General features: G+C 44.8%; 1 protein-coding gene across 1 annotated transcript; it reads left to right on the top strand.

Moving 5' to 3' along the window:
* The first annotated feature begins 908 nt into the window (after positions 1–908).
* LOC109890557 (phospholipid phosphatase 2) lies at positions 909–20665 on the top strand. Its single transcript, XM_031824247.1, has 7 exons — positions 909–1367; positions 14457–14608; positions 14941–15027; positions 15184–15359; positions 15444–15501; positions 15609–15785; positions 16864–20665. Exons 1-7 carry the CDS (start codon positions 1301–1303, stop codon positions 17104–17106), a joined length of 960 nt encoding a protein of 319 aa, XP_031680107.1. The 5' UTR covers positions 909–1300; the 3' UTR covers positions 17107–20665.
* The last annotated feature ends 456 nt before the right edge of the window (positions 20666–21121 follow it).

Raw genomic sequence — 21121 nt, 5'->3', positions numbered from 1 at the left:
AAAAACAATGATTCATTCATGCTGCAGTAGTTTATGTGTCGGGGGGCTAGGGTCAGTCTGTTATATCTGGAGTATTTCTCATGTCTTATCTGGTGTCCTTTGTGAATTTTAGTATGCTCCCTCTAATTCTTTCTCTCTCTTCTCTCGGAGGACCTGAGCCCTAGGACCATGCCTCAGGACTACCTGGCCTGATGACTCCTTGCTGTCCCCAGTCCACCTGGTCGTGCTGCTGTTCCAGTTTGAACTGTTCTGCCTGCGGCTATGGAACCCTGATCTGTTCACCGGACGTGCTACCTTGTTCCGGACCTGCTGTTTTCGACTCTCTCTACTGCACCTGCTGTCTAACTCTAAATGATCGGCTATGAAAAGCCAACTGACATTTACTCCTGAGGTGCTGACCTGTTGCACCCTCTACAACCACTGTGATGAGTATTATTTGACCCTGCTGGTCATCTATGAACATTTGAACATCTTGCCAAGTTACTGTTATAATCTCCACCCAGTCCTCCCGTCAGAGCCTGGTTCCTCTCTAGGTTTCTTCCTAGGTTCCTTCCTTTAGGGAGTTTTTCCTAGCCACCGTGCTTCTACATCTGCATTGCTTGCTGTTTGGGGTTTTAGGCTGGGTTTCTGTACAGCACTTTGTGACATCGGCTGATGTAAAAACGGCTTTATAAATTAATGTGATTGATTGGTATGGGTGTGGGGAGCTAAAAGTCGTTTATTTATATATTATCAGAAAGCCTTCATCTTCCATGACCAATCTCATTTACCTTGCATCTTTTTCAATTGTTTTCTGGATGTTGCTGCAACACCGCTTCTCTCTTCACCTCTTCAACAAAAATAATCTCTTCATCCTCTGACTCCTCCCTGCGGTCTGGTTCACTTTTATTTTCACAAAAACTCTGACGTCAGCTCTGGGTCGTGGAGAGTGTAAACGCACACACGCCTTTAGTTGGAAAAAGTTGCCCACTCTCAATTTTCCGTAAAGGAAACGATTTCAGACGTTTTTTTCATCCGGCATCTCTGCTTGCGAGGGGACAATGTGCGACCCACACATGTCCGTGTATTGACAGCGCAGGACACTCCGTGTGTTTGGTGTATACTACAGTTGTGGTTTTCCCTGACTCACCTATAGAGCGTAGGCCTAAACAGGTAGACCAGGTAGGCTACGGGAGCGAAATCCGGAAGAACAAGCACATCTGATTGTTCCCACTATTTTTCTCTTACCTTTGCAACTGAACTTCTCCCAATAACGTTTATGCAGTTTTGATAATTCTTCGGAGAGAGTAGAAGTGTGAAGATGACGGAACTACCAGTTCAGAAGAAAAATATGCTGATTCTAGTTGATGTTCTCTGTGTGTTTGTCGGTAAGTGCCCTATTTCTCTCTCTCTCCAGCAACATGGCTGATATAACACTATTTGTTGTAATAACCAAGGACACAACTCGCTCTCTCTGCCGTCTATACATGCGCAATGCAATAGGGTAGCACTAGCCACCGATAAATCAATAAAATAGTTGTTTCTGTATAATTGTTTATTGGGTAAATGCTGGATAAGACTGAGATGGTGGGGACTTTGTAAACAATGATATGCAGGCTACACACACACACAAGCCACAGGCCAAAGCCCAACATGCAGGACGCTTTCCATGAAAGGCCAGTCCTACAGACAGACACACCGCAATAGTATTGTAATAGGAAGAGAGTCAGCATTGCTCGTGTTATAGCTTGTTTAATGGATTCTTTCATTGTCTGTCAACACATTACAGGTGGGCACAGTGCCTGGTGGAGCGGTGTAACACTGATCTGTATTGATTCAAGTACTATAGATTGTAGGCTAGTCATCAGTCAGCATGGGTTAGTAACACAAAATGCATAGTCACAATTACAATGATTTTAAGTTCACTATATCACAGTTACAATTTATGATGACCATTTAAAAAAATAATCTGTAATTGCTTGTGTGTGTGTGTGTGTGTGTGTGTGTGCACTTGTAACAGAACACCTGTTCTTCTGACTGGCATTCCATGGAAAGTGTCCTGCTTGTTGGGCTTTGCCCTGTAGCTTCCAGTGTGGTTGCTGCATTTGTGTGTGTGGAGCCTGGGTTTGCATGTTCGGACTTGTACTGGACTCTCAGTACTACAGGATCTGTAGTTTAGAATAGACATTTGGGAGGGCAGTCTCCTTCCCCCTTTATCTCCCACTCCCTCCACCTCTTTCCATCTTCATCCCTTTCTTTCTTTCTTCCCCCTATCCCCCACTTTGTCTTCCTCCCCCACTCCCTTGCTCTCTTTCTCTCATGGTATTTAGTGAGTGAGTGAGAGAGTAGGGTTGTTTAACAGTTAAGCGGAGGTAAGCTGGTCCTTGTTAACAGACGACATCACCTTGTGGCATAACCATGTTTGTTGACAGTCTCAGAGGGCTGTGTGTCTGGGCCTGGGGTCTGACGACAGTAAAATCACTTTCTTCTTTCATTATTTCCTCCCACAATCTCTCCCGTTGGTTCTTTTTTCTTTAATCTCTCCTGCCTCCACCCTCTCTCCTCTCTCGCTAGATAGATTGATAGATAGTGGTCTCTGGGGATAGCAGTAATTAGTGACAAGAAAACTATTGGGATTTGTTTTATTCCCAGTCCAGATAAGAGTGATACAGGGTTGTGTGTGTGCGTGTGCATACTTGTGTGTTTTGTTAGCGTGTGTGTGTTAGCCCAGCTTCCTCACTGTGTCATTAATATAGTAGGAATGTGCCGAGTCGACAAACTGGATCTGATCTGACAAAGCTTTTCCTCACTCCTCTTTCTTTCTCTCCCTCTCTCTTTCTCCCATCCCTCTCTCTTTCTCCCATCCCTCTCTCTTTCTCCCATCCCTCTCTCTTTCTCCCATCCCTCTCTCTTTCTCCCATCCCTATCTCTTTCTCCCATCCCTATCTCTTTCTCCCATCCTTCTCATTCTCCCATCCCTATCTCTTTCTCCCATCCTTCTCTTTCTCCCATCCCTATCTCTTTCTCCCATCCCTCTCTCTTTCTCCCATCCCTCTCTCTTTCTCCCATCCCTCTCTCTTTCTCCCATCCCTCTCTCTTTCTCCCATCCCTCTCTCTTTCTCCCATCCCTCTCTCTTTCTCCCATCCCTCTCTCTTTCTCCCATCCCTCTTTTACGCTCTCTCTATCCTCTTTCTCTGTTTTACTCTTTTCTCCTCTCCTTTGCCTCTTGTCCTTTGCCTTGTTGTCACTGCAGACAAAGAAACATTACACACACACAGAGAGAGAGAGAGGCACACTGAGTTATTTCTGCAACACACTCTTTTAACAAAAATACTAACCAAACGCCACCAGCACCAAGCACTCTGCTGTTATATGCGTAACACAAAGGCCTAACGTATCCATCATTTCATTTGGACCTTTAGATCGTTCAATATTGACTGGTAATTGTGTGAATGGGACAGATTACTGTTGTAAGACCTGTACACCCCCTCTGGAAGAATCTGATTGGCAGACAATGATCATGTTCATTCTAAAGGTCATTCTAAGGCAGCTGCCGTTGCTCTAAGTTATTACTGTTATTTATGTGACTTGGGGTTTGAAGAGCATCGGCATCAAACTATAGACTGATACCAACTGTTGTTGTGTTAGTTGGCTATTTATCTGTTTGATTTTCTGGGTTTTGCACACAGAGTTAGAGAAGATACTCTGTTGCTGTTTTACTGACTCTCTCTCTCACACACACACACACACACCCCATCTCTCTGTGCCAACTGTGTGTGTGTGTGTGTGTGAGAGAGGGGGGGGGGGGGGGGGGGGGTTGACCTTTCCTGTGTGGAAAATAACCAGGATTCTGACAGTACAGCGGGATTACTACAGCTATAGAGTACTGATCCTCTTCCTGCACTGTCTCCCTATTGGAATCTCTCTATTGTCTAGATTTAATCAGTGTGTGTGTGTGTTGTAGCTTTTGGATGTGACTAGTAGGACAGTCTGGAGAATAACAGGAACACTTCTCAGGTCCCTCCTTCCTGTGAGGTCAGAGGTCAAGAGGAAGTTGATCATGTGTCATATCTCACCAGACATTCCTCCATGTTTGTTTTCTCTGGGAGGAATCTGGAACTTTCTATCAACCAGATGAGAAACAATGTTATCCAATGTTCTTCTTTCTCTCTGACCGTGCTGTCCATTCTGTTACTGAAGACCCCCCCCCCTCGGCCCAGATAACTGTGGGGGGTTAAAGAAGACAGACTATGGACTCTGCTTCCTGAATCTGCCACTGGACACACAAACGCCCAGCCCTCTGAGTCTGTGCCACATCGCTGTTCTTTCTACATCTCTGAGGAAGGTCAAGATGTGTGCTACAAACTAGCCTCTTCCCGAAGATAATGCTTGAATCCGTTTTCCTTTGGGTTCATTAAAACATCTCCAGTACCACTGGATCCCAGGTACGGGTCGTCGCCAGTTCTGTTACAATATATGCCATTCCGCAGGGTTCCAGATTCACTGTTACCACATTGTCTTAATAGTGTTGGTTTTCAATCTTTCATCTATTTATTCACACACTCCCCTTTCTCCTTCCTTTAAAAAAAATCAAATCCAGCTCAGCCCACTCTCTGGAGAGAGGAACAATAATGATCTTGGTTCAACTCACAACCCTTGGCTACAATAACAATGTAGCAGAAACCTTACTGGAATAAAACTGGAGATGACTACAATTCTATGTTTGTGTGTTTATTTCTCTGGCACTGCAGCAGAGTGCTACACACATGCGCACTTCATCCTCACCCTAACCACTACTCTCCAGAGAGCTGTCTTATCTGTTATCCTAGCACCATACAAAGTCGACATGACTTCAAAGTAAATACCAGTTAGTACACATCATCCTCACCCTAACCACTACTCTCCAGAGAGCTGTCTTATCTGTTATCCTAGCACCATACAAAGTCGACGTGACTTTAAAGTAAATACCAGTTAGTCCACTTCAAAGTGTCTGAGTGCGTGCTTGACCTAGCGAATTAAGGTTGACCAAATAGTCACGCTGTTCATAAGCCGCTGATGAGTGACAATTAGTGGTGGGTCGTTCGCGAACGAGTAGAGCCGGCTCTTGTAGGTGAATGTTGGGAGCCGGCTCTTGTAGGTGAACATTGGGAGCCAGCTCTTGTAGGTGAACGTTGGGAGCCGGCTCTTGTAGGTGAACGTTGGGAGCCGGCTCTTGTAGGTGAACGTTGGGAGCCGGCTCGCATATCAGAAGAGCTGAATCTATAAAAATATACAAAAATTAAGAAATGAATAATCAAAAGATTTAAATGAATATAATTAACTAATTCAAAGAAGGAAAAATAAACATAATATAGGCCTAAATGCTGAAGCGCACACATTCGCTCTGACTGTCTGCTCAGACTAACAGCCTTCCTCAGAGATGTAGAAAGAACAGCCTCACCTGTTCTTCCTGCTGCCAACACACTGACTCAACTCCAGCCACTTTAATAATGGGAATTGATGGGAAATGATGTCAAATATATCACTAGCCACTTTAAACAATGCTACCTAATATAATGTTTACATACCCTACATTATTCATCTCATATGTATACGTATATACTGTACTCTATATCATCTACTGCATCTTTATGCAATACATGTATCACTAGCCACTTTAACTATGCCACTTTGTTTACATACTCATCTCATATGTATATACTGCACTCAATACCATCTACTATATCTTGCCTATGCCGCTCTGTACCATCACTCATTCATATATCTTTATGTACATATTCTTTATCCCCTTACACTTGTGTCTATAAGGTAGTAGTTTTGGAATTGTTAGCTAGATTACTTGTTGGTTATTACTGCATTGTCGGAACTAGAAGCACAAGCATTTCGCTACACTCGCACTAACATCTGCTAACCATGTGTATGTGACAAATTAAAATTTGATTTGATTTGTCAATCAGACACGTAGTGTCAACCAATGTGTGAGGGAGGGCCGAGCCAACTCACTCACAGTCACACACTTAGCAGCCGAGGAGAGAGGAGGAAGGACAGCTGTGAAAACAACAGCTGGAAAATGAGTCGGAAGCACAGTAGCATTTGGATGCATTTTAATAATGTAGACAATGTTAGAGCACAGTGTGGAATTTGCTTAAACAAAATCTCATATAAAGCCGGTTCTACGCACAACCTACACCGGCGTATGCGATCTGTGCACCCAACTGTGAAGCTAGCTGTAGTGGAGCTTCGAGAAACTAGCGGGCCTGCTAGTGATAGTGGTGGAGCCAGAACCTCCACACGTCGAGATGTATCCACTCAGTCAAGTAGGCCTACTCTGCGAAACACAGCAACGCAGTCTTCTATGGACCAGTTTATGCCAAAGTCTATGTCTGTAGCAAAACAAGGCCAAATTGATATTGTATTGGCTAAAATGATTGCCACCGATTTCCAGCTATTTTCGATCGTGGAGGAAAGAGGTTTTTAGAAATTATAGCAATAGTCTAAATCCAATGTACCCAATTCCAATCAGGAAAACCCTTTTCAAAATCACTTATTTCACAACTGTACGAGAGCACACAGGCTTCAGTGTGGGAAAGAGTCCAAAAAGCTACTGAAGTTTGCCTTACCACTTCTTACATGTCGGTTACATGTCACTTCATTGAAGATGGTTTGATGTCTGTCTTCTGGACTGCTTTGAGTTCAGCGACAGACACACCTCAGAGAACTTGGCAGTGGAACTGTTGAGAGTGGCCAGAGAATGGCAAGTAGATGGAAAAGTGGTCTGTTGTGTTAGCGACAATGCAGCTAACATAACCAAAACCATGAACATTTTTAAATGGACCCATCATCCATGTCTTGCCCACACAATCAACCTGATTGTATGAGATGCTCTGAAGGTGATACAGTCCACTGTGGACAAAATGAAAGCAGTTGTGGAATACTTCCACAGGGGCACAGTAGATGCTGAAAAACTAAAGTCTACACAACGCCAGATGGGGATGCCTGAGCTGAGGCCTAAACAAGACTGCACTACAAGGTGGAATTCAACATTTTACATGTTGAAGTGGTTTCTTGAGTCAAAGGATGCCATCATCTCTAACCTTGGCCATTATCAATGCACCTGTTGATGCTCTGACCCAAGAGGAATGGGAGGTGGTGGAGGAGGAGTCCTGGAACCCTTTGAGCAGGTCACTGTGGAGATCAGCAGAGAGAGGTACAGTAAGCAGTTATTACTACATCATTATTTAATCCAGTATTATATATATGTATATGAGCAGTAGATGAGAATGTAGTATCAGTAGACAAAACATGAACCTGAACTAATAAGTTACTATTCTCTCTTTTCAGCTATGTGACAGCTTCAAAAATGATACTCCTGTATAAGGGTCTGCAGCGAATCACAGCCAGACGCCAGAGAGAAGCAAATGTAACCACAGGACATGTGACAGAGTTTATTGGACACCCTATGTTCATCAATGGACAGGAAGTTCCACAGAATATAATATAATCACGTGCTGTCAGAAACTGCTGCACTTAAACCCCAGGTTTAAGAAGTTAGCCTTCAGTGATGCCAGAGCGATTGATGAGGCTCTTCAAAGAATAACCTCAGCAGCAGGGAGGGACAACCCCAGCAGTCAGCTGGGCAACAGGGAGGGACAGCCCCAGCAGTCAACTGGGCAGCAGAGAGGGACAGCCCCAGCAGTCAGCTGGGCAACAGGGAGGGACAACCCCAGCAGTCAGCTGGGCAACAGGGAGGGACAGCCCCAGCAGTCAACTGGGCAACAGGGAGGGACAACCCCAGCAGTCAACTGGGCAACAGGGAGGGACAGCCCCAGCAGTCAGCTGGGCAACAGGGAGGGACAACCCCAGCAGTCAACTGGGCAACAGGGAGGGACAGCCCCAGCAGTCAACTGGGCAACAGGGAGGGACAGCCCCAGCAGTCAACTGGGCAACAGGGAGGGACAGCCCCAGCAGTCAGCTGGGCAACAGGGAGGGACAGCCCCAGCAGTCAGCTGGGCAACAGGGAGGGACAGCCCCAGCAGTCAGCTGGGCAACAGGGAGGGACAGCCCCAGCAGTCAGCTGGGCAACAGGGAGGGACAGCCCCAGCAGTCAGCTGGGCAACAGGGAGGGACAACCCCAGCAGTCAGCTGGGCAACAGGGAGGGACAGCCCCAGCAGTCAACTGGGCAACAGGGAGGGACAACCCCAGCAGTCAACTGGGCAACAGGGAGGGACAGCCCCAGCAGTCAACTGGGCAACAGGGAGGGACAGCCCCAGCAGTCAACTGGGCAACAGGGAGGGACAGCCCCAGCAGTCAGCTGGGCAACAGGGAGGGACAGCCCCAGCAGTCAGCTGGGCAACAGGGAGGGACAGCCCCAGCAGTCAGCTGGGCAACAGGGAGGGACAGCCCCAGCAGTCAACTGGGCAACAGGGAGGGACAACCCCAGCAGTCAACTGGGCAACAGGGAGGGACAGCCCCAGCAGTCAACTGGGCAACAGGGAGGGACAGCCCCAGCAGTCAACTGGGCAACAGGGAGGGACAGCCCCAGCAGTCAACTGGGCAACAGGGAGGGACAGCCCCAGCAGTCAACTGGGCAACAGGGAGGGACAGCCCCAGCAGTCAGCTGGGCAACAGGGAGGGACAGCCCCAGCAGTCAGCTGGGCAACAGGGAGGGACAACCCCAGCAGTCAACTGGGCAACAGGGAGGGACAGCCCCAGCAGTCAACTGGGCAACAGGGAGGGACAGCCCCAGCAGTCAACTGGGCAACAGGGAGGGACAGCCCCAGCAGTCAACTGGGCAACAGGGAGGGACAGCCCCAGCAGTCAACTGGGCAACAGGGAGGGACAACCCCAGCAGTCAACTGGGCAACAGGGAGGGACAGCCCCAGCAGTCAACTGGGCAACAGGGAGGGACAGCCCCAGCAGTCAACTGGGCAACAGGGAGGGACAGCCCCAGCAGTCAACTGGGCAACAGGGAGGGACAGCCTCAGGCCACCAGGGCAACAGGAAGAAGAGGGAGCAGAAGCACCAGCAGTAGTGCCACAAACTTCTGCTGTTTGGATGCTGTTTGAAGAGACAGCAACTGGGGATGCAGCACGAAGGAATCCCTCAGCAGAAGCCATAATGGAGACAAATAATTACTGAGAGAAGAAACCGCATCAGCTCCTCGAAAGTGAGGCAGCTTGCATTTCTGAATGTAAATCTCTCATGAAAGCAAAATATGTTCAGCATTGCTCTGTGCTGCTGGTTATAACATGGCAATAAAGAAGAGAGAGAAAAGAGGGACCAGTTTAATGTTTTAAGTGGGATGCTGCAGTTTTGCACATTGTACTTTATTTTTCATTGATATGGTGCAATATTCTATTATGTTGTTCAGATTGTATTGAACTGTTACATTATATGCACTTTGTTTATATACATTAAAACAGTTCTACTTTAAATGTTTTAATAACATTATTTTCCATAACAAACCAATGCATTTTTAAATACATTGTGGTTAATTAAGGTAGAGTGTGATTTAATTAGAATTGTTTTAACACCAATCATAGTCAAACTATCGCAAACTGTTTGACCCCAAAACATATTTTTTTAAAGAGCCGGCTCACTGAAAAGAGCCGGAATGCCTCACTCGTGACAATGTGAGCAGGGCGGGCGCCAGAAGGAATCAGTTGGACTGGCGTTAGATTTTTATAGGCGGGCCCGTTTTTTTCACGGGACCTCCTGTGTGCAAGCACTTGCGCCTTCACACATGTTAATGTGTTTTATGATAAAGACAGCTTGTGAGTTTCAAGTTTGGGGAAGCTTACAAGTTATCCTACAATTTCTACCTGTTCTGATTATTTTAATACTGTGTACATTTTCGTGGAACAGTTTCATTTCAATAATGTTTTTCGTTTCTCAAAATTATTGTCACACGGTTAATCTTAATTTAAATAAGACAAATCTAGAAGTTTAAATTAAACTAATGCAAGAGCACCAGCCTTTGCCATATGGACACAGCCTACACCGTGATCCATTGTAAGAAATGAGCACATGGAACTAAGAGAGAACCTATAGGCCAATGCTACAGTAGGCTTATTTTATTTAACATTTTATTTAACTAGGCAAATTATTTAAGAACACATTCTTATTTACAATCACGGCCTACCCCGGCCAAAACCGAACGACACTGGGCCAATTGTGCTCACGTCCGGATGTGATGCAGCCTGGATTCGAACCAGGTACTGCAGTGACGCCTCTCGGGAGCCCCTATAACTTCCACCATCAACTAAGTAAAATACATAAGCCTAAATCTGACAAATAAAAACAGTATAAAATATCCTGATGAAAATTCAGGTTATTTCAATTGCATTAATCTATACTCTGCCTGTCTGCCTCTCAATCTGTCTTGTTTTGCGCTATGGGTAATGAAGTGTAACATTGTATCAACTCAGCATGTTGGTGTGCTCAGGCGTGCGGACTCCCCCATTTAACATTATCAGGACAGAAAATCAGCATTGCTCACATAGAGCACTCAAAACAAAAGACAGCGAAAAAAAAATGAAAAAAATCCTACAAATATGGTAATGAAATAAACCAAAACTTGTTTCTCACTGTCTTGGTGGAAGAGTGGGGTAACATCTCACAGCAATAACTGGCAAATCTGGTGCAGTCCATGAGGAGGGGAAGTACTGCAGTACCAACCCCCCCCCCCCTGTTCAGGGACACATTATTCCATCTCTGTTAGTCACATGTCTGTGGAACTTGTGAAGTTTATGTCTCAGTTGTTGAATCTTGTTATGTTCATACAAATATTTACACATGTTAAGTTTGCTGAAAATAAACAGTTGACAGTGAGAGGACATTTCTTTTTTTGCTGAGTTTATATGTAATGGTAAATTGCTACAAATAAACAATTGAAGGGCAAACTAATCTGGAGAGCTGATTGCATGCATTCTGGAGAGAGAAGCCCATATCTCCGTCACACACTCCTCCCCTTCTTCTTGTCTCAACATTTTAAATTATACTCAAGACACATTCTAGATGCTTTACGCTAAGCCTATTGCCACACGCGCTCCCAAATTGCTTGCTTCTGAAATAGGCCTAGGCCTATGCACTTGTGATGTGAAACAATACACTGTTGGCTAAGTCAAGCTGTCTGGTAAAGTACTTTGAATTATTTTATTTAGACAGAATAATTATAATTTTACTTTAGGGGAAGCCAGAATCTGAGCAGTGCGCTGTGCACCCGCTAATTTCCCTTTCTAGTTCGCAAGTGGATGAAACCAGATCTGGATATAATGACGAGATGTCTCCGTGTCTCCGTCCTAACAATTTGAGTCGTTGTCCCAAAGGCAGGAATGCAGGCACAAGCTAGGTCTGCATGATACAGAAAGTAACCAGAGCCCTTCCCTTTCTCCACATGTTGTTAGGTTACAGCCTTATTCTAAAATTGATTACATTTAATGTTTTTCCTCATCAGTCTACACACCATACCCCATAATGACAAAGCGAAAACAGTTTTATTTTTATTTTTTGGAAATGTAATAAAACGTAAATGTACATAAATGTAAATAATTATTCAGACCCTTCACTATGAAACTCCAAATTGATCTCAGGTGCATCCTGTTCCCATTGATCATCCTTGAGATGTTTCTACAACTTGATTGGAGTCCACCTATGGTAAATGCAATTGATTTGGACATGATTTGCGAAGGCACACACCTGTCTATATAAGGTCCCACAGTTGACAATGCATGTCAGAGAAAAAAACCAAGCCATGAGGTCGAAGGAATTGTCCGTAGAGTCCCGATTGTGTCGAAGCACCGACCTGAGGAAGGTTACCAAAAAATGTCTGCAGCATGGAAGATCCACAGGAACACAGTGGCCCCATCATTCTTGAATGGAAGAAGTTTGGATCCACCAAGACTCTTCCTAGAGCTGGCCGCCCGGCCAAACTGAGCAAACAGGGGAAAAGGGCCTTGGTCAGGGAGGTGACCAAGTACCCAATGGTCACTCTGACAGAGCTCTAGGGTTCCTCTGTGGAGATGGGAGAACCTTCCAGAAGGACAACCATCTCTGCAGCACTGCACCAATCAGGCCGTTATGGTAGAGTGGCCAGAGGGAAGCCACTCCTCAGTGAAAGGCACATGACAGCCCACTTGGGGTCAGAATTTCTGGTCTGATGAAACCAGGATTGAAGTCTTTGGCCTGAATGCCAAACGTCACGTCTGGAGGAAACCTGGCACCATCCCTACGGTGATGTATGGTGGTGGCAGCATCCTGCTGTGAGGATGTTTTTCAGTGGCAGGGACTGGGAGACTAGACAGGATCGAGGGAAAGATGAATGGAGCATAGTACAGCGAGGAAAAATATTTAATACATTTGCAAAAAAATAAGAAAAACACTTTTATGCTTTGTCAATATGGGCTATTGTGTGTTGATTGATGAGGGAAAAAACTATTTAATCCATTTTAGAATACAGCTGTAATGTAACAAAATGTGGAAAAAGCCAAGGGGTCTGAATCATTTTCGAATGCACTTTATTATACCCATAGAAACACAGCCATGCAATCTCCATAGACAAACATTGGCAGTTAAACGGCCTTACTGAAGAGCTCAGTGACTTTCAATGTGGTTCCAAAAAGTCAGTTTGTCAAATTTCTGTGCTGCTAGAGCTGCCCCTGTCAAATGTAAGTGCTGTTATTGTGAAGTGGAAACGTCTGGGAGCAACAACGGCTCAGCCGCAAAGTGGTAGGCCGCACAAGCACACAGAACGGGACTGCTGAGTGCTGAAGCACATAAAAAATTGTCTGTCCTCTATTTGCAATACTCACTACTGAGTCCCAAACTGCCAGCACAAGAACTGTTTTGTCAGGAGCTTCCTGAAATGGGTTTCCATGACCGAACAGCTGTATTTCTGTCTGTAATGAAGCCATTTTGTGGGGGAAAACACATTTGGAATGGGAGGGCCTGGCTCCCAAGTTGGTGGGCCTATACCCTCCCAGGCCCACCCATGGCTGTTCCATTGCCCACTCATGTGAAATCCATAGATTAGAGCCTAATTTATTTATTTCAATTGACTGATTTCCTTCTATGAACTGTTTACTCAGTAAAATCTTTGAAATTCTTGCATGTTGCTTCTTATATTTTTGTTCAGTATATGACTGGTGGAAGTTCAGTCTGCATCAGGGGAGCATGTTGTCTAGTGACAGGGTTCATAAAAACAGGGGAAAAAAAACATCAGGGTGTGTAAAACCATTGTCCTGTCAGATTTGAGTGTGTGTGTTTGTACACCATTGTGTTGTCAGTTGAGACAGACTATAAAACTATCCTGGTGCCAGTCTCTCTGCTCTGGTCTGTGAGTCACTGAACTATGGGGGGAGAGCGAGGGAGTGAAAGAAAGAGGGGGTGAGGTTTGAATGTGGTAAAGAGAGGAGAAAGGTTAAAAGAAAAGTCCATGGTCTCTTCTGTGAGAGATCAGTTTAAGGGAATTTCTCATGGTAACTTTGGGACATTCATCTCTCTCTCTCTCTGTCTGTCTGTCTCTCTCTGTGTGTGTGTGTGTGTGTGTGTGTGTGTGTGTGTGTGTGTGTGTGTGTGTGTGTGTGTGTGTGTGTGTGTGTGTGTGTGTGTGTGTGTGTGTGTGTGTCCCGTCCGGTAGTCCGCTCCCATGCCCTTGTCAGCAGGGCTCAGTGGTGAATGTTTAAGGCTGTTACGCTGTTAGGCATATCTATGGTGATGGATGTGTGTGCGTGCATGAGCATCAGAGCGCACACAATATCTAAACCCAGAGGCCCAACGATGCAAAACTTCCAGGAACGCTTCGTGAAGCAGACTCTACAGACCAGACAGGGGTTTGGGAAGTCAATGGGAGAATTGAGAAATTCTTCCTTTGCCGTTAATATTCTCTAAATCGAAAGGCACAACCTAGATGTCTTAAGTAGCTGAAGATGTTACTCCAATCTTGTGTGAAAGTGACAAACTGACATGTTTTCATTTTGGTGTAAAATAACTTTAAATCTAAGGAGGGCGTTTGATTTGATGGCCTGTTCATGCGCAGTTCGGAGCGAGACGATCGTTAGACCCGATGAAGTTTCTGAGCTTAGCCAGCCAACGTTGCCATGACATCGCCTACAAGCGTGATTGGGGATTTCTATTGGAGAAGCCATTTCTAGGCATGGTCAACTATACAATCTTTGGAGCGCGTGTGTGTGTGTGGTGTTAGCTAGCAGCTTCCTCCCCAGGGGACGGAGGTCACTGATATACTGCTGACCAATAAGTGCCTCGATGTGCCTTCACATGCCCATGTATTGTTCACAGTTCCTGTCCAGCTGATAGATTTAAACATGTCTGTCAGAGCCTGTTGAGCTGCTTCTTGAACCTCAATCTCACCTAGGCAGAGACAAGTTCAGCACCATGTTGATACTGTCTCCCTTGACCCACTCCGACACCCCTCCTCTCTCTCCCTCTACCCTTCCTATCGCTCTCCCCTCTTCCCAGCGGCCCTTCCGTCAGCGGTCTTGACGTTAATGTTCAGCCCGTACCAGAGGGGTATCTACTGTGATGACGAGAGCATCAGATATCCTTACAGAAGAGACACCATCTCCCACAGGGCAATGGCTGCAGTCACCATCCCCTCCTCCATAGTCATAGTAAGTTTGATGAACAACTTGATGGTTATGGCACGCTATGGTACGAGTTTACCTCTGCTATGGTACGAGTTTACCTCTGCTATGGTACGAGTTTACCTCTGCTATGGTACGAGTTTACCTCTGCTATGGTACGAGTTTACCTCTGCTATGGTACGAGTTTACCTCTGCTATGGTACGAGTTTACCTCTGCTATGCTATGAGTTTGCCTCTGCTATGCTATGAGTTTGCCTCTGCTATGGTACGAGTTTGCCTCTGCTATGGTACGAGTTTACCTCTGCTATGCTATGAGTTTGCCTCTGCTATGGTACGAGTTTGCCTCTCTCTCTCCATAGATAACTACAGGAGAAGCGTACCTGGTGTACTCCAAGCGTCTCCACTCCAACTCTAACTTTAACCAGTACATGTCAGCTCTCTACAAGGTCAGTTGGAACACGGGTCATAGTTTACGGCTGACAATATGTGGTCTTAGCTCAGATTGACAATATGTGGTCTTAGCTCAGATTGGCTATCTGCCTCTTCCCAATTTCATTGGTTCGGGAAAGGGGTTAAATTGGCCTGTGCTGTGCCTCTACTAGGTGGTGGGGACCTTTCTGTTTGGAGCAGCTGTGAGCCAATCACTGACTGACCTGGCCAAGTTCACCATTGGCAGGCCACGCCCTAACTTCCTGTCTGTGTGTAATCCCACGGTGTGTTCTGGGTACATGCTGCAACTCAACTGTACCGGCAACCCTCGAAACGTCACTGAGTCCAGGTGTGTGTGTCTTTCTGTCTGTCTGTCCGTCTTTCTTCTCTTGCTGTGTGATGCAATGTCAACATGTTTCTCTCTGTGTTCCAGATTGTCGTTTTACTCCGGACACTCTGCCTTCGGGATGTACAGCATGCTGTTTCTAGCAGTGAGTGTTTTTTATTTGTGTGAGTTTCATACACACGCGAGATGACGATTAATGTGTGTGTGTTTGTGTGTGTGTGTGTGTGTGTGTGTGTGTGTGTGTGTGTGTAGTTGTATGTGCAAGCACGTATGCAGGGGAAGTGGACTCGTCTGGTCAGACCCACAGTGCAGTTCTTCCTCGTGGCGTTTGCATTGTACGTTGGATACACACGGGTTAGCGACTACAAACACCACTGGAGCGACGTACTGGTGGGACTGCTGCAGGGAACTCTCATCGCTGTGCTCAACGTGAGTGTGTGTGTAGGGGGTTGTAGGAGGTGTTTGTGTGTAGGGGGTTGTAGGAGGTGTGTGTGTAGGGGGTTGTAGGAGGTGTGTGTGTGTAGGGGGTTGTAGGAGGTGTGTGAGTGTAGGGGGTTGTAGGAGGTGTGTGTGTGTAGGGGGTTGTAGGAGGTGTGTGTGTGTAGGGGGTTGTAGGAGGTGAGTGTGTAGGGCGTTGTAGGAGGTGTGTGTGTAGGGGGTTGTAGGAGGTGTGTGTGTAGGGGGTTGTAGGAGGTGTGTGTGTAGGGGTTGTAGGAGGTGTGTGTGTAGGGGGTTGTAGGAGGTGTGTGTGTAGGGGGTTGTAGGAGGTGTGTGTGTAGGGGGTTGTAGGAGGTGTGTGTGTGTAGGGGGTTGTAGGAGGTGTGTGTGTGTGTAGGAGGTGTGTGTGTAGGGGTTGTAGGAGGTGTGTGTTTGTACATGTCTGACTATTAATGATGAGCAATTAACCCAAAATGTTTGTAATATTTTGGTTTTGGAACAACTAATTGACCGATGTCAGTTCAATTATTTTAATTCCATTTCGGGGGGTTTTCTGTGAGCTCAATGTGCACATTGCACAGTTTCTATACAGATAAATCAGATCAAGCCTGAACTGTGCGATGTAGTAGGGAGTTGTAGTTTCCAGAATATACATGATCTAAGTGATTGATAGTTGGTATTCAGCAGTCATAAAAGTATGCCTTCTTAACTTTGATGAACTACTGAAATAGTGATTTTGTTAGAAAGCATAGGGACTTGGCATAAAATAATCAAGTTCACAAATAAAACAAATGTAATATACACAACAACCGAGATATATGTGAATAAATGATGGTTAATAAGTGATGAGCAGTAATGGACAGTCACTACCATCATGGGACTTTTATTGTTTTATTCTGTGTAATAACATTTAACCCACAATGCATAATGCATTTAATGTAAATAAATACAAAATTGTCACCGAAATCGAAAACGCATTTTATTCTTCATAATCGAACTGAAACAGAACCAACCTCAAAAAGCACTAATCTCTCAGCACTACTGACTATAAATGATCCTTTTCTCTCAGGTTTGCTACGTCTCTGATTTCTTTAAGCTCCGCCCCCCTCCTCGCCGCCCACGATCCGAGGCGGCTGAAGACGAACACCTAGAGGCCAAACCTGGCCTGGACCCAGACACACAACTACACAACAACCACTACAACTACACAACTACTTCAGCCCGAACACAGACTAACAACTACACAACAACCACTGCAACTACACAACAACCTCTACATAACAATCACGGTAACCGTGGGGAAGTGGCGTAGACAGTAATTTGTTGGTGGGTGGGCCTGCAGAAATTTGGGTGGGCAATTATTTTGAATTAAAATGTTTTGTTGTTGGGGAAAGGAGCTAACTTCCTGCAATGTTTCCATTGGGCCAAGAGAGAAATGTACAGTTTTATAGCTGTTTATGAATTCTATCTGATGATGTTTGCATGCTTAAGTGAAAAGACAACAAATAAATAGAGCCGACCCGTATTGGATTTTTGGGTCCGATACCGATTTTGGGGGAGGGAATACTCACAGATTACTGATATCTGTCGATATATTGTTTTTTTTAGAGGTTGAATGAAAAACAGACCAAATTGTGCTTCATAGGATCAACAGATACTCTAAATGATGATTTCTTAACTAAATATTATAGTTAACATTATTTAAGAACATTTTTGGTGGTTTACAGGAGATCCAGTGAATACAAAGCTTGTTTAGTTGACTTTCTTAGGTGCAACTTAAAAATGTCTATGGCAGTGGAAAAGAGGTATGAAAAAGTGTTTGTGCTAAACCACCATAAGGGTGAGTAGATTTACTAGTGTTTTACAGCAGTCAAAGGTCATGGAAACAAACACTTTATGGCAACCTTGCAATGAGAGTACGTAATGACAAGCACAAGCTAGCTGTTCATTACGACAATGTTTTCTTACAGAAACCATATTTACATAACACTGTTAATCAATACAAAATGTATTGGCTATACATGTCAACTACAAATGGCATGCGCTGATGACTGAAAATGTTTATGCATGCAAATTCTTGCTGCACTGGTTTTTGTCACACGTTCCAATTTCGCGAGCTAGCTAACATTAGCTACTTATCTCATAATGAATGCAAGCACATGGCCTGAATGATAGACCTGCGCCAACTGTCTTGTTTTTTGCAGATTTCAGCAGATTTCAGCATATTTCAGCATATTTCAGAAAACGAACTAAATTAGCCCACTAGCTAACATAATAGGCCCTGACAGTATCGGTCTTCTTTTTGTATCAAGGACGAGTGTTCACTTTGGCGCCAGTCCAGTGTTGGCACATACGTAGCACAGATTGCTAGCTAGGTAGCTAAGTTTCCCACCCATGCCTACGCCCACCCATGTCTACGCCCACCCATGCCTACGCCCCTGCCATGGAGCTGTCTGTGTGAGAGAAGTGTGTATATCAGTGTAGGCTCATTGTATTGGTTGGAATGGAATAAATGGAACGGTATCAAACACATGTTTGACTCTGTTCCATTTATTCCAGTCCAGCCATTACAATGATCCCGTCCTCCGATAGCTTCTCCCACCAGCCGCCACTGGTGTGTATAACCACCCACATGCATTTTAACTTTGTATTTTATTTTAATACAACGTACTAAAAGTACGGCGGATGAAACCGTTTTAGCAGAGAGAAAGACGTACTGTGTAGTTCCCTAGATTTCAATTATGCTAACAGGAAACACTGCAACAACAGTTTTACATTTAGTTATGATTAATGTATATTTCCTTTGTGCAGCAGCATCAACCAGGTCTTCCTGGTGTTTTGTAGTTTTTTTGAGTGTCCTTTTTTTGTTGTTCCCGCCCACCACCAACCTTCCTGATTTAACTAGTTGTTAAGACCTTGATTAGCTGAATCGGGTGGGTTAGTGTGCTCATCCTGTAGTTCTCCAGGAGGGGGGGGAAGGCCAATGGTCTGGAGTTCAGTGTTAGGTCTACTGATACCTAACATGTCTGTAGAAGACATGCATGTACAGTATATGGAATGTAAAACAGTTGCATAGATAATTACTTTCTAACTGTTTATTTCTGTCGTATCTCTAAGATTGTAATACCACTACTAGCCCACTGTGATGTTTTTCTTATGTTATTGACGCAACTTGTATTAGTTACTCCAGTTTATTATATATAAAGCTGTGTATAACCTGCCTACCTGCATGTGCACACAGTAGGTCCTGTGAGATCATGATTCCATGTCCTGCCTTTGAAATGTTAATGATAATCGTCAGTGTGTCAATGATTGAGTCGCTCACTGAGATGTTCTCTGAAAAACAAATTACAGTTCTGCAAAGGGTTAATATATATACACTATATGACCAAAAGTATGTGGACACCTGCTCGCCGAACATCTCATTCTGAAATCATGGGCATTAATATGGAGTTGGTCCTCCCTTTGCTGCTATAACAGCCTCCAATCTTCTGGGAAGGCTTTCCACTAGATGTTGGAACATTGCTACGGGGACTTGCTTCCATTCAGCCACCAGCATTAGTGAGGTTGGGCACTGATGTTAGGCGATTATGCCCGGTTTACAGTCGGTGTTACAATTAATCTCAAAGATGTCCGATGGGGTTGAGGTCAGGGCTCTGTGCAGGCCAGTCAATTTCTTCCACACCAATCTCGACAAACCATTTCTGTATGGGCCTCGCCTTGTGCATGGGTGCATTGTCATGCTGAAACAGGAAAGGGCCTTCCCCAAACTGTTGCCACAATGTTAGAAGCACAATTGTCTAGAATGTCAGCCCCAGACCATTATTCCTCCTCCACCAAACTTTACAGTTGGCACTATGCATTGGGGCAGGTAGCGTTCTCCTGGCATCTGCCAAACCCAGATTCGTCCGTCGGACTGTCAGATGGTGAAGCGTGCCAGAGTCCAATTGCGAGCTTTACACCACTCCAGCTGACGCTTGGCATTGCACATGGTGATCTTAGGCTTGTGTGCTGCTGCTCGGCCATGGAAACACATTTCATGAAGCTCCAGATAAACAGTTCTTGTGTTGACGTTGCTTCCAGAGGTGGTTTGGAACTCGGTAGTGAGTGTTGCAACCGAGGACAAGCAGTCCCGTTCTGTGAGCTTGTGTGGCCTACCACTTTGTAGCTGAGCCATTGTTTCTCCTAGACATTTCCACTCACAATAACAGCACTTACAGTTGACTGGGGCATCTCTAGCAGGGCAGAAATTTGACGAACTGACTTGTTGAAATGGTGGCATCCTATTACGGTGCCACGTTGAAAGTCACTGAGCTTTTCAGTACAGGTCATTGTTTGTCTATGGAGATTGCATGGCTGGGTGTTCAATTTATACACCTGTCAGCACGGGTGTGGCTGAAATCGCAGAATCCACTAATTTGAAGGGGTGTCAACCTACTTTTGGCCATGTAGTGTATTTTATTGTGTTTGTATCCACACTGTATTCCTTAATAAGCTTGTCTGTAACAAACTGTAGCTGCAATCAAATGTGTGTATTTCTTCTTGATGGAAAAGAGAACTTGAGTTTATGGAAGTATTTTTCCTTTATAATCTGACAACTCATGCTGAGACGAAAGTGCATGCAGAACCATAGAGTTACTGCTGTGGAGGGATGGATAAACGGATGGATAGGATGTCTTCAACTTCATGGATTCATCCATGTCATTCACTAGGACTTTCCCAATGTTGGTTGGAGTGAGGGCACACCAGACCCAGTGATGAAGACACTTGCACATGTTGTCATATCTTTATTTCAATTAGTTTTGTTTTATTTCTCTGTGTTGCTTTTTTTTGTAGTTTATGCATAAAGATAAACTAATATGTCCATTGTGCATCTGACTGATTTTTGAAAATATTTATTAAAGCGTGTGTGTGTGTTAGTTGATTCTGTAGCCAATGATGGAATAGTTACTGAAAAGGGTGCAGGTATAAATTCCCTGTACCTCATCCACAGTTGATATAAAGCCCTGGGCATGATTCCATTTATTTAGTTTGGGTGGTCCTTGCAGACAAAGACCCTCTTTGCAAACCATTTCGCTGTATGCTCTATGCGCTTCCTTGTCTGTTCTTACAATGTTATGTTACTGATGTTTTGTACGTTTGTGGCTACCAGTGCAGCACCTTCTAGTTGTCACGTTGGGGATAACAGTTGTTGACAACTATAGCATTTTAGCTAGGCCTAACCTTAACCTAATTCTCCTAACCTGCTATGTCAGGTATTCTAACCTGCATGTTAAAAAACATCAGTATTGCCACAGCGACATGTTCTTGGATGTACTCAGGTGAAA

This window comes from Oncorhynchus kisutch, linkage group LG5 (genome assembly GCF_002021735.2).
Source record: "Oncorhynchus kisutch isolate 150728-3 linkage group LG5, Okis_V2, whole genome shotgun sequence".
NCBI lineage: Eukaryota > Metazoa > Chordata > Actinopteri > Salmoniformes > Salmonidae > Oncorhynchus > Oncorhynchus kisutch.
The sequence above is the reverse complement of the archived record's forward strand: the minus strand, read 5'-3'. Positions and strand labels throughout refer to the sequence as shown.

Bases quoted from the DNA above. Each gene is read 5' to 3' on its own strand.
- LOC109890557 (XM_031824247.1), top strand. From the start codon at position 1,301: ATGACGGAACTACCAGTTCAGAAGAAAAATATGCTGATTCTAGTTGAT. The intron at 15,502-15,608 runs GTGAGTGTTTTT...GTGTGTGTGTAG, and splicing joins ACAGCATGCTGTTTCTAGCA to TTGTATGTGCAAGCACGTAT. The intron at 15,786-16,863 runs GTGAGTGTGTGT...CTTTTCTCTCAG, and splicing joins CTCTCATCGCTGTGCTCAAC to GTTTGCTACGTCTCTGATTT.